This window comes from Trichomycterus rosablanca, chromosome 13, assembly GCF_030014385.1.
Source record: "Trichomycterus rosablanca isolate fTriRos1 chromosome 13, fTriRos1.hap1, whole genome shotgun sequence".
Lineage (NCBI taxonomy): Eukaryota > Metazoa > Chordata > Actinopteri > Siluriformes > Trichomycteridae > Trichomycterus > Trichomycterus rosablanca.
The window spans coordinates 7639168-7651093 of NC_086000.1; the positions used below are offsets into that span (position 1 = coordinate 7639168).

An 11926-nucleotide genomic window follows, 5' to 3' on the forward strand; every position below is an offset into this window, starting at 1 on the left:
CAGTGGAGAACAGCATTTGGCTCAGTAGGTTAAAGTCACTCTGACTGCGTTTCTGGATCTGAAGAGGTTTAGAAGGACACATGCAATGAGAGGGATTAGAATCATGCTGAGAGAAGCAAACTCACCTGCCGACTACATTTCTGAGTTTGAATGGCTATCACTCAAACAGTGCTTATTCAAATGACAGTGAGACTTGTGTATGTTCCTAAATTGTACAATTCACAGCATTTATGAGAATATCTTTTTGGAAACAAATGGAAACAATGGAAACAAAGTGGTACAGCTTTTATAATGGTAGAAATTAAACAAAGGACTAAACCGTGCGTTACTGCTATGATTTTATCACGGGGAAGGATGTTTTGGCCTGACGCGAAGTAACAGCACGGTCTCTTGTTGCTTATTGCTTTAATTATTGCAAAGAGGTTGGGCTCTTCAGACGCAATCAAATCCAAATCACAGCATTAAAAACTTTACCTTGGCCAGTGGTAAAGTATCCATATCCTCACGATTCAACTCAAGTACAACCTTACGGAAGTCTGTTGTGATGAGTGCACTAAACTTAACTGTTTTTAACTATAAGTATGAACAACTGCTTTGAAACTTAATGAGGTAGTCAAGTCTTTCAAACTCGAACTTTGTGCAACTGCAACAATTTCCTAAATTTTTTCTTGCCTTATTCGAGAGCTTTCCGCTCTCTTTTCACTAGCCAATTTAGGAGCCTCCTCTCCAAACTTCTGCCCTGCCTACGTGCCAGAACCACTTGCGACCTCTAGATGGTACTAAGAGCCAAGTGTTGACTAGAACTTTTTTGATCTTCTCATTACTTGGATTTATTTATACTGAAACATAGTTTGAAAAGGCTGATTGGACAAATACAAAGCATCTAAGCTAACTTAAAATCAAAAAGGGCTAGATACTAATATTATAGATTAAACAGACTTAATTGTAGAAGGTCATTCAACATGAAAATCATTGAGGAAGCATACAGTTTAAAAACTGTATGTAACAGTAAGTTAGAGTTTAAATAAGTAACTAATAATCAAACTATGTGTGTTTTGATCAGGTTTGATTATTGATGCTTTTGGAGAGCTGAGAGACCAGCAGGAACAAGTGAAAGAGGACATGGAGGTAAGCCAATACAGCAGCAAAATTACAGCCAGTCAAATGTTTAAAGACTCTTGCAAATGACACCTTAGGATTTTAATGATTTTTCCATGTTTTTAGTCACTAAATAATTGGAACACATGCTTCTTCATGCAATTTCATGTAACAAATTTGAGCTCTTTTATAAGTTTCTTGTCAGTTTTCCAAAAAAAATGACAACATCTGTTGCATCAAAATTATAGATACAGCACACCTCATGTTTAGACACACTGCCTGGCCAAAAAAAAAGGTCACACACTCTAAGATCTTGTATTGATGATGGGAGATTTGGACCACTGTGCAAAGTCTTCTCCAGCACATCCCAAAGATTCTCAATGGGGTTCAGGTCTGGACTCTGTGGTGGCCAATCCATGTGTGAAAATGTTGTCTCACGCTCCCTGAACCACTCTTTCACAGTCTGAGCCCGATGAATCCTGGCATTGTCATCTTATGCCTGTGCCATCAGGGAAGAAAAAATCCATTGATGGAATAACCTGGTGGTTCAGTATATTCAGGTAGTCAGCTGACCTCATTCTTTGGGCACATAACGTTGCTGAACCTAGACCTGACCGACTGCAGCAACCCCAGATCATAGCACTGCCCCCACAGGCTTGTACGGTAGGCACTGGGCATGATGGGTGCATCACTTCAGCCTCCTCTCTTCTTACCCTGATGCGACTCATCAGACCACATGACCTTCTTCCATTGCTCCAGAGTCCAATCTTTATGCTCCCTAGCAAATTTAAGTCGTTTTTGCCGATTAGCCTCACTGACAAGTGGTTTTCTTAAGGCTACACAGCTGTTTAGTCCCAGTCCCTTGAGTTCCCTTCACATTGTGTGTGTGGAAATGCTCTAACTTTCACTATTAAACATATCCCTGAGTTCTACTTTAGTTTTTCTACCATTTGATTTCACCAAACATTTAAGTGATCGCCGATCACGATCATTCAATCATTTTTTCCGACCACATTCCTTCCTCAAAGATGATGTTTCCCCACCGTCCTTCCACTTTTTAATAATGCGTTGGACAGTTCTTAACCCGATTTTAGTACTTTCAGCTTCTCCTTAGATGTTTTCTCTGCTTGTTGCATGCCAATAATTTGACCCTTCTGAAACAGATGAACATCTTTTCCACAACCACAGGATGTGTCTTTCGACATGGTTGTTTAACAAATGAGAAGCTACTCACTGCATCAGTTAGGGTTAAATAACTTGTTGCCAGCTGAAACATAATCACCCAGCAGTAATTATCCAATGGGAGGCTCTTACTTATTTGCTTAGTTAAATCCAGGTGGTGACCTTTTTTTTTTGGCCAGGCAGTGTATATACTATATGGATAAATGTTTTATAGGGTGTGTTCGAAAACCTAGGGAGCTGCCTTGCTGTCTTACTGCCTACATACAGTGCTGGCCAAAAGTATTGGCACCCCTGCAATTCTGTCAGATAATACTCAATTTCTTCCAGAAAATGATTGCAATCACAAATGCTTTGGTATTAATATCTTCATTTATTTTGCTTGCAATGAAAAAACACAAAAGAGAATGAAAAAAAAGTCAAATCAATTATCATTTTACACAAAACTCCAAAAATGGGCCGGACAAAAGTATTGGCACCCTCAGCCTAATACTTGGTAGCACAACCTTTAGACAAAATAACTGCGAACAACCACTTCCGGTAACCATCAATGAGTGTCTTACAATGCCCTGCTGGAATTTTAGACCATTCTTCTTTGGCAAACTGCTCCAGGTCCCTGAGATTTGAAGGGTGCCTTCTCCAAACTGCCATTTTGAGATCTCTCCACAGGTGTTCTATGGGATTCAGGTCTGGACTCATTGCTGGCCACTTTAGAAGTCTCCAGTGCTTTCTCTCAAACCATTTTCTAGTGCTTTTTGAAGTGTGTTTTGGGTCATTGTCCTGCTGGAAGACCCATGACCTCTGAGGGAGACCCAGCTTTCTCACACTGGGCCCTACATTATGCTGCAAAATTTGTTGGTAGTCTTCAGACTTCATAATGCCATGCACACGGTCAAGCAGTCCAGTGCCAGAGGCAGCAAAGCAACCCCAACATCAGGGAACCTCCGCCATGTTTGACTGTAGGGACCGTGTTCTTTTCTTTGAAGGCCTCGTTTTTTTTCCTGTAAACTCTATGTTGATGCCTTTTCCCAAAAAGCTCTACTTTTGTCTCATCTGACCAGAGAACATTCTTCCAAAACGTTTTTGTCTTTCTCAGGTAAGTTTTGGCAAACTCCAGCCTGGCTTTTTTATGTCTCTGGGTCAGAAGTGGGGTCTTCCTGGGTATCCTACCATAGAGTCCCTTTTCATTCAGACGCCGACGGATAGTACGGGTTGACACTGTTGTACCCTCGGACTGCAGGGCAGCTTGAACTTGTTTGGATGTTAGTCGAGGTTCTTTATCCACCATCCGCACAATCTTTCGTTGAAATCTCTCGTCAATTTTTCTTTTCCGTCCACATCTAGGGAGGTTAGCCACAGTGCCATGGGCTTTAAACTTCTTGATGACACTGCGCACGGTAGACACAGGAACATTCAGGTCTTTGGAGATGGACTTGTAGCCTTGAGATTGCCCATGCTTCCTCACAATTTTGCTTCTCAAGTCCTCAGACAGTTCTTTGGTCTTCTTTCTTTTCTCCATGCTCAATGTGGTACACACAAGGACACAGGACAGAGGTTGAGTCAACTTTAATCCATTTTAACTGGCTGCAAGTGTGATTTAGTTATTGCCACCACCTGTTATGTGCCACAGGTAAGTAACAGGTGCTGTTAATTACACAAATTAGAGAAGCATCACATGATTTTTCAAAGGGTGCCAATACTTTTGTCCACCCCCTTTTTTATGTTTGGTGTGGAATTATATCCAATTTGGCTTTTTGACAATTCTTTTTGTGGTTTTCCATTGAAGACAAATTAAATGAACATTTTAATATCAAAGCATTTGTAATTGCAATCATTTTCTGGAAGAAATTGAGTATTATCTGACAGAATTGCAGGGGTGCCAATACTTTTGGCCAGCACTGTAGGCAGCTGCCTCAGTAGAGAGGATTCTAATAACTCCTGGTTCAACTCTGTTTGTGGATCTTTGACCACCATACTTTGCTGAATTTGTAGTTTGTGTGCTAAACCAATGTGCTGTTTTCTTTAATTTCAGACCAAATGTTTTATCTGTGGAATTGGGAATGAATACTTTGACACCACTCCACATGGCTTTGAGACACACACTTTACAAGAGCACAACTTGGCCAACTACCTGTGAGTAGCATATGTCCACCTTGCCCACTCAACTTCTGATCTTGATATTAGGGATGTAACGATAGACTCTACCCACGATGCGATGCAGTTCACGATACGATTTTTTCCCGATTTTTTAAATTGAAATTGCATACAAAGTTTCCTTTCTTTATATTTCTTTAAAAAATAAAATATTGTATTGTTGATTATCTTTTATTTATCTAAATAATGGATGCCCTTTTTCTGAGGTAGGTACAAACTATGCAAAACAATTTAGAATTAAGCCCAAAATGGCTGAGAAACCCAGAATCTGGCAACCATGCGTATAGCGCCAGTGACGTCAACCAGGCGAGGTGTATAGCGCCAGTGCTGTCTGCTGTTTAAAGTGAATATTGATTCATTTTACATGTCAAATCTATTTGAATCATCAAATTTTTGAATCGTTTATTAACTGTCTTGTGGTGCATCGTTACATCCCTACTTGATATTCTCTGTTTAAACACCTGCAAAGGGATAAATACAAATGATTGCAATGTCTGTTTTCTCTGATGTTTCTTTAGTAGTTTAGAAACATTTAGTTACATTTACATTATGGGTTTGGTTGCTGGAATCAAGTTGACAGCCAGTTATGGCCTACGAACTCAACAAATGAAGTGCAACAAATTAGTTTTTTTTTTTTTTTTTAATGGCTCATTAGCCCATTATGTTACAACGAAAATACATTATTATATTGTAGCTGTGAGCCAGTGTCACACTTAAATAGTAAACCTTGTGTAAAGAGCTGCTAAGTCAGTTTGATTCTGTCTGTTATGCTTATATTTTTCATTTCCAAGGTTCTTCCTGATGTATCTCATTAACAAGGATGAAACAGAGCACACAGGCCAGGTATGATTTCATTTCGTGCTGAAATTATTAATTATTTAAAAAATAACTTATTTTAGTTAATTTTCCTTTAAAAATAAATATGACCAAATCTGCAATAAATAATTTTATTTAAACATGTGCAAGAACTTTACACAAGTGAGACTTACAAAATAGAAACAGTGGTAGCTCATGCTTAGTTCACACTACACTATTTTTGCCCTGATTTTCGCTATAATAATAATAATGGTGGTCCTGACCATTGAAGAACAGCATAAAAGGGGGCTAACAAAGCATACAGAGAAACAGATGTACTACAGTCAGTAATTGTAGAACTACAAAGTGCTTCTATATGGTAAGTGAAGCTGATAAAATGGACAGTGAGTGTAGAAACAAGGAGGTGGCTTATCGATGTATATTTGTATATTTAAATACTGTATATTTGCTTTGTAGGAGTCATATGTGTGGAAAATGTATCAGGAACGATGCTGGGATTTCTTCCCAGCTGGAGACTGTTTCCGGAAACAGTATGAAGACCAGCTAAATTAGAACGAGTGAGATTCCAACCAACCAGCCTATCCTCTGAGCTGCAGGCAGTACACCAACTGCTTCACTTTTTCAGTTTGCATTTAAATGAATGACTGCTGATTCTAGCCCTAAACATTCTCCTTCTCTTGCCGACTTGCAGTAGAAGACCCAATGCGAGAGGTTCTTTGTTCTACTACAGAACTACATGATGCATTCAAATCCTAATCGTTACCTCGGTCAGCAGTGTCAGTTTAAAAGAAACTGTCGTTTTACTCAGAATGATCTTGGGATCTGGGTTACACTATTTTTGTTAGAAAAACATGTTGCCCTTTTGCCACATAACCCTGAAACCACTGCACAATGTTTTGTCTTTTGTGAACCTCATGGTTGTGTGGGATTAGGGATCAACATGGGAGTTTCTATCTGTATATGCACAAAAACACAATTTTAATTTTTGTAGAGAAAATAATAAAGAAATGCCAAATGTTGAATGATGTGAATGATAAAATATTTACAGAGGACTTGCATTTAAAAGATATGTTCAAGTTTTAGTAAACTGCTTGCTTATGTTGTGCTTTGAGATGAGAATGAGTCTAGATTTGAACAATGGTTGGTCATGCAAATAATCGCCTCCCATAAAATACTGATAAAGTGCCTTATTTTCATGACGACTAAAGCTATGCAAAACCCATTTGGTTTTCTTTATATGTTAGCCATTGTAGCTCTTTAAGGTAAAGCATAAAGCAAATGATTTGTGGTTTTGGATTTTTTTCTTTTAAATAAGTAAAAAATAATAAGTCTTGCAAGTAGTACTATTCTAATATGAAGTAAAATGCACAAAAAGCAACAAAAATATGTTTAAAATTCTACTGAACAGCTAAAAAAAAAAAATGAAAGAGAACTGCTGTTGTATGGCTATTTCTGTGTAGTAGCCTTGCTGAATTGTGAATTTCTATTTAAATATAAAATAAAGAAGTTGATGCTATAATGTATATTTATTTTGATGTCCATTTTCTTCTAAATACTAAATATCATACCATTATACTGGTTTTAATCACAGTCATAAAATTTAAAATCTAATATAGGTATATATAAATATATATATTTATTTTATATATAAAATAAACAAATCCCTGGCGAACCTAAAGTCAGACTCCACTAAATGTTATTTAAAGGTGATGAAATGTAAAACAAAAAAGTACAAACATTTCATCAGCATCCTCTCATCACACAAAAAAGACACTAAAAAAGAGTGCATCACATTCAGTTGGCAAACAATTTGTAGGTTTGAATGGTCCATAAAAGCTGTATACACTGACCACCTTCGCAATATTGTGTTGGTCCCCCTTTTGCTGCCAAAACAGCCCTGCAACTGTGATGCAATGTGTATTCTGACACCTTTCTATCAGAACCAGCATTAACGTCTTCAGAAATTTGAGCTACAGGTATCGGTCATGTGAGTTTATTCTCATTGTTTAAATCCACCAAAAACCACTCTTTTGAAAAAGCGTGGGCCAGCCCTTTTTAGTTTAGTTCGCAGTTTTATTCATGTTTCATTCTCATGTTTCATTCTCTGAGTTTTGATGAGCTCAGAAAGATTTCCAAGTTACTCCATTATTTGCACTCATAGCACCTGGTCAAGTTTAGTGTGCTGGTCACATAGAACAAACCCTACATTCGGATTCGGGTTAAATTGTCAGCATTTAGACACTTTACCACTGGCCAAGTTGAAGTCTTTAAACTTCAGTGATATGTTTGTCCATTTAGGAAGCACAAGCAACTTTAAGTCAATTACACCTGCTTTGGAGCAAATAACATTGATAACAGATGCACTGGAGAGGCTGTGGGTGAATCTCAAGTCCTACATGACATTGCATGAGAAACAGTCATGCAGCAGTAATAAATATAGCCACACAGGTTAGTGAGCCAGACTGTCTAACAAAGGCTGATCTCTGTGCTATGTTGTGTAAAATCTATGTAAATGTTATAATGTGATGTAAAGGAATAACACTTTTAGCTAATAAGCACTCAACCTGTAAAGATCTATTTAAATGACCCCTATCAAGCCAAAACTACAGCAGTGCTTACTAATGCACCTTCATTAGCTGTATAGTTTATTCAAGAAAATAATGAAATAATACAATTCTATAGTTTGACTATAGTAATTACTTGTCATTGAAAGTAAAATCAGAAGATCTTAGAAGGTGGCATGCCTCAGTATAGAATGACCCTAAGCTATTAATATTGCAAATCACACTTACAGCTTTTTGGAATTGTCTATTACAATCAGTTCTTATTCTATACTTATATAATTATAAATCCTTTTCTATGATAGTAGATCAGGTACAATTATGTTGAGTGTCCTAGAAATTAGAGAAATTATGTAAATTCAGCAGGATTGTGTTAATCCCCATATCCACCATGGTTGTTGACCTCTACTTTGCAGCTCTGCTGGAATGTAGTACTTGCCTCTTTTTTCTTTCCATGTCTTTTGGAGTAACACATAAAGGGCTTGGCTTGTTATGGCTAATGTTTTTTCTGATCCAGGTTCTTCTTAAATGGACACCATTACCCAGTCTATTAGCAGTCATTGAAATCTACGTACTTAAAGCTATTTTTGACATATCTCTATTTGTGGTGGGGGTTTAATCAAATAAAAAGCAGTAAGACTATTTTTAAAAGGCTTTTCAATTTAATTTTGATCTGTGAACAAAGGAATTAAAGGAATATTTGACTTTTAAAGATTTAACACAATTTGTGATGCACCTGTCTTAACACCATATGTATAAAAGTTGCATACACAAAACATTGTGAAACAACTACAGGAATGAGTAAATTAATGAAAACCTACAACAACATATTTATATTAATATTATTATAGGGTGAAATGCCGGGTTTTGCCTCTAGAGCAGCTTTAATTGTTCCATGATATTTTGTTAAACAAGCCCTAAATGGTTTGTTATTGGATAGTAAAACTATCTTCCAGAAACTCTTGCAGTTGTTTTAAAGGATAAAGATTATTATTATTATTTTTTTTTATTATTATTTTTTTTTTTACCCCTTTTTCTCCCCTTTTAGCGCATCCAATTGTTCAATTAGCATCGTGCTTCCTCTCTGTCTATGCCGAACCCTGCCCTGACGGAGGTGATTGAAGCTAACCCGTATCCCCTCCGAAACACGAGCAGCAGCCAGATGCATCTTTGCCACCCACACATTGACGAGTTTGGCGCCACCTAGCGTTGCATGCGGAGAGACACACCCTAAGGGCACCCTCTCCCATCTCTGTGTAAGCGCCTCCAATCAGCCGGCAGAGAACGCAATCGCATTCTGACAGAGAGAGACCCACATCCGGTTCTTTGTCCCACCCCCCACATGAGCAACCGGCCAATCGTTGCTCATATAGCCACTCAGCTTCGAACCGGTAAAGCAAGGCTGGATTCGATACCACGCTTCTCAGAATCCAGCCCTGGTTGCAGCGCGTTTCTTTTTACCGCTGCGCCACCTGAGCGGCCTAAAGGATAAAGATTTACAAAAATTGAAAACAAGACAAAGAAAACAGCCAAAGTGCTGAATTCTTAGTTCATTATGTTGTACAGACGTGGTATTGTTGATTAAGAATAAATGAATGAGACTTCAATGGTGTTATGTTGCGCTGACCATGCCAGCTGGTGACCTACAGCTAGCAAAATCCTGACTGTCAGCCTGCCAGATCCGGATCAAGCAAAGCAAGGGCAGCACTGAGATACCTGTATCTTTTCCAAATGTAACTAGACATGCAAACATTCTTTGCTACAGTTCTTTCTTTCCTTCTGAAAGTGGAAGTATATTTTTACTCTAAAGTAAATATACATTGCCTGGCCAAAAAAAAGGTCTAATATTTGGTTGGACCGCCTTTAGCTTTGATTACGGCACGCATTCGCTGTGGCATCGTTTCCACAAGCTTCTGCAATGTCACAACATTTATTTCTGTCCAGAGTTGCATAAATTTTTCCACAATATCTTGTATTGATGATGGGAGATTTGGACCACTGCGCAAAGTCTTCTCCAGCACATCCCAAAGATTCTCAATGGGGTTCAGGTCTGGACTCTGTGGTGGCCAATCCATGTGTGATGGCTCATGCTCCCTGAACCACTCTTTCACAATTTAAGCCCGATGAATCCTGGCATTCAACCTGAGATTTTTAGTCAGTAAAAAAACTTGTGGTTCTTCCCTGGTTTGGTTAAATGAGTTGAAATTTCTTAATGTTAATTGCAATGTACAGTCGTTCATCATAGTCTGTCAAAGCTGGTCATTTTTCATTGTTATTTTAATCCTGTCCTTTCTCTGTGTTGGTCACTGTCTGATTTTTAATGAAATATGCATACTGCTATTAAAACCTCCAAGCAATGAAGGTGAAGGGACACACATTTCCAATGTATCTATTGTTTTTTTGTGCATGTTAAACTTCCTGCTTCATATGGCTTATAATCTTCCTGAGTAATAGCACCATGATGTTTCATTTCAGCTGTACACTTGTAGACCTAAGGGGAAACAACATGGGGGCAGTGCTCCAAAGGGCAGAGCCTTGCCCTTTTTAAAATGATGCATTATTAATGCAGGAAATGTTGCTAAATGCCAAGACACATGCATACTGAATCGTATTAAATAAAGACCTATCTATTTTATTAAAGGATGGCATGGGGGTGCTGCAGGAAGTGTTTGTGCAGTGCAAATACAGGAACATGAGTTTGATTTAGCCTTTGCTTACTACTTCGGCAGAATGTAATATGGTTAAATGGGTTTCCATCAGGTTCTTGATTGATGTAACACTTTAGCTGCCCAACAGTTCAGTGTCTCTGTTGTTGTCTAATGCACTGCAAGTTTTTAGTGAAAGACAGGTCTGGACTGCAGGCAGGCTAGTGTAGCACCTGCACTCTGTCAACACAAAGCATGCTGTTGTAACGTAGAGAATGTGCTTGGCACTATCTTGCTATAACAAAAAAGGACGTCCCAGAACAAGATATCATCTAGATTGCAGCATGCGTTGCTCCAAAATGCTTGTTGCCCAAGCCATTGTCACACCCCTTTATCATGACAGACACCCGCTTTTAAACGTTGTGTTGGTAAAGTATACTGTATATGATCAAGTATCTACTAAACTAGTGTTTGTATAATAAGCAATAGCATTAATAAACAGTCACCAAGTCCTGTATGCAACACATCATGATACACTATATTGTCAGAAGTATTCGCTCGTCTACCTTCACACGCATATGAACTTGAGTGACGTCCCATGCTTAATCCATAGGGTTTAATATGATGTTGGCCCACCCTTTGCAGCTATAACAGCTTCAACTCTTCTGGGAAGGCTTTCCACAAGGTTTAGGAGTGTGTTTATGGGAATTTTTGACCATTCTTCCAGAAGTGCATTTGTGAGCTCAGACACTGATGTTGGACAAGAATGCCTGGCTCGCAGTCTCCGCTCTAATTCATCCCAAAGGTGTTCTATCAGGTTGAGGTCAGGACTCTGTGCGGGCCAGTGAAGTTCTTCCACACCAAGCTCACTCATCCATGTCTTTATGGAGCTTGCTTTGTGCACTGGTGCGCAGTCATGTTGGAACAGGAAGGGGCCATCCCCAAACTGTTCCCACAAAGTTGGGAGCACAAAATTGTCCAAAATTTCCTGGTATGCTGAAGCATTAAGAGTTCCTTTGACTGGAACTAAGGGGCCGAACCCAACTCCTGAAAAACAACCCCACACCATAATCCCCCCTCCACCAAACTGTACACTTGGCACAATGCAGTCAGACAAGTACCGTTCTCCTGGCAACCACCAAACCCAGACTCGTCCATCGAATTGCCAGACGGAGAAGCATGATTCGTCACTCCAGAGAACACGTCTCCACTGCTCTAGAGTCCAGTGGCGGCTAGCTTTACACCACTGCTTTTGACGCTTTGCATTGCGCTTGGTAATGTAAGGCTTGGATGCAGCTGCTTGGCCATGGCTCGGCATTTTATACACCTGTGGCCATGGAAGTGAACACCTGAATTCAATGATTTGGATGGGTGAGTGAATACTTTTGGCAATATAGTGTATTTAACTATGGTAATACACCGTATGGCCAGAAGTATGTGGATACCCCTCCTAATTTTCTATTTCAGGTGTAT

General features: G+C 38.9%; 1 protein-coding gene across 1 annotated transcript in view; it reads left to right on the forward strand.

Moving 5' to 3' along the window:
• The window catches only part of LOC134325658 (ryanodine receptor 3), a 235154-nt gene extending 228401 nt beyond the window's left edge, over positions 1–6753 (forward strand). Inside the window, exons 102-105 of the mRNA XM_063007904.1 lie at positions 1064–1128; positions 4310–4410; positions 5223–5274; positions 5704–6753. Coding sequence (XP_062863974.1) covers positions 1064–1128; positions 4310–4410; positions 5223–5274; positions 5704–5799 — 314 coding nt within the window. The 3' untranslated portion in view covers positions 5800–6753. The remainder of the gene's footprint in view (positions 1–1063; positions 1129–4309; positions 4411–5222; positions 5275–5703) is intronic.
• The last annotated feature ends 5173 nt before the right edge of the window (positions 6754–11926 follow it).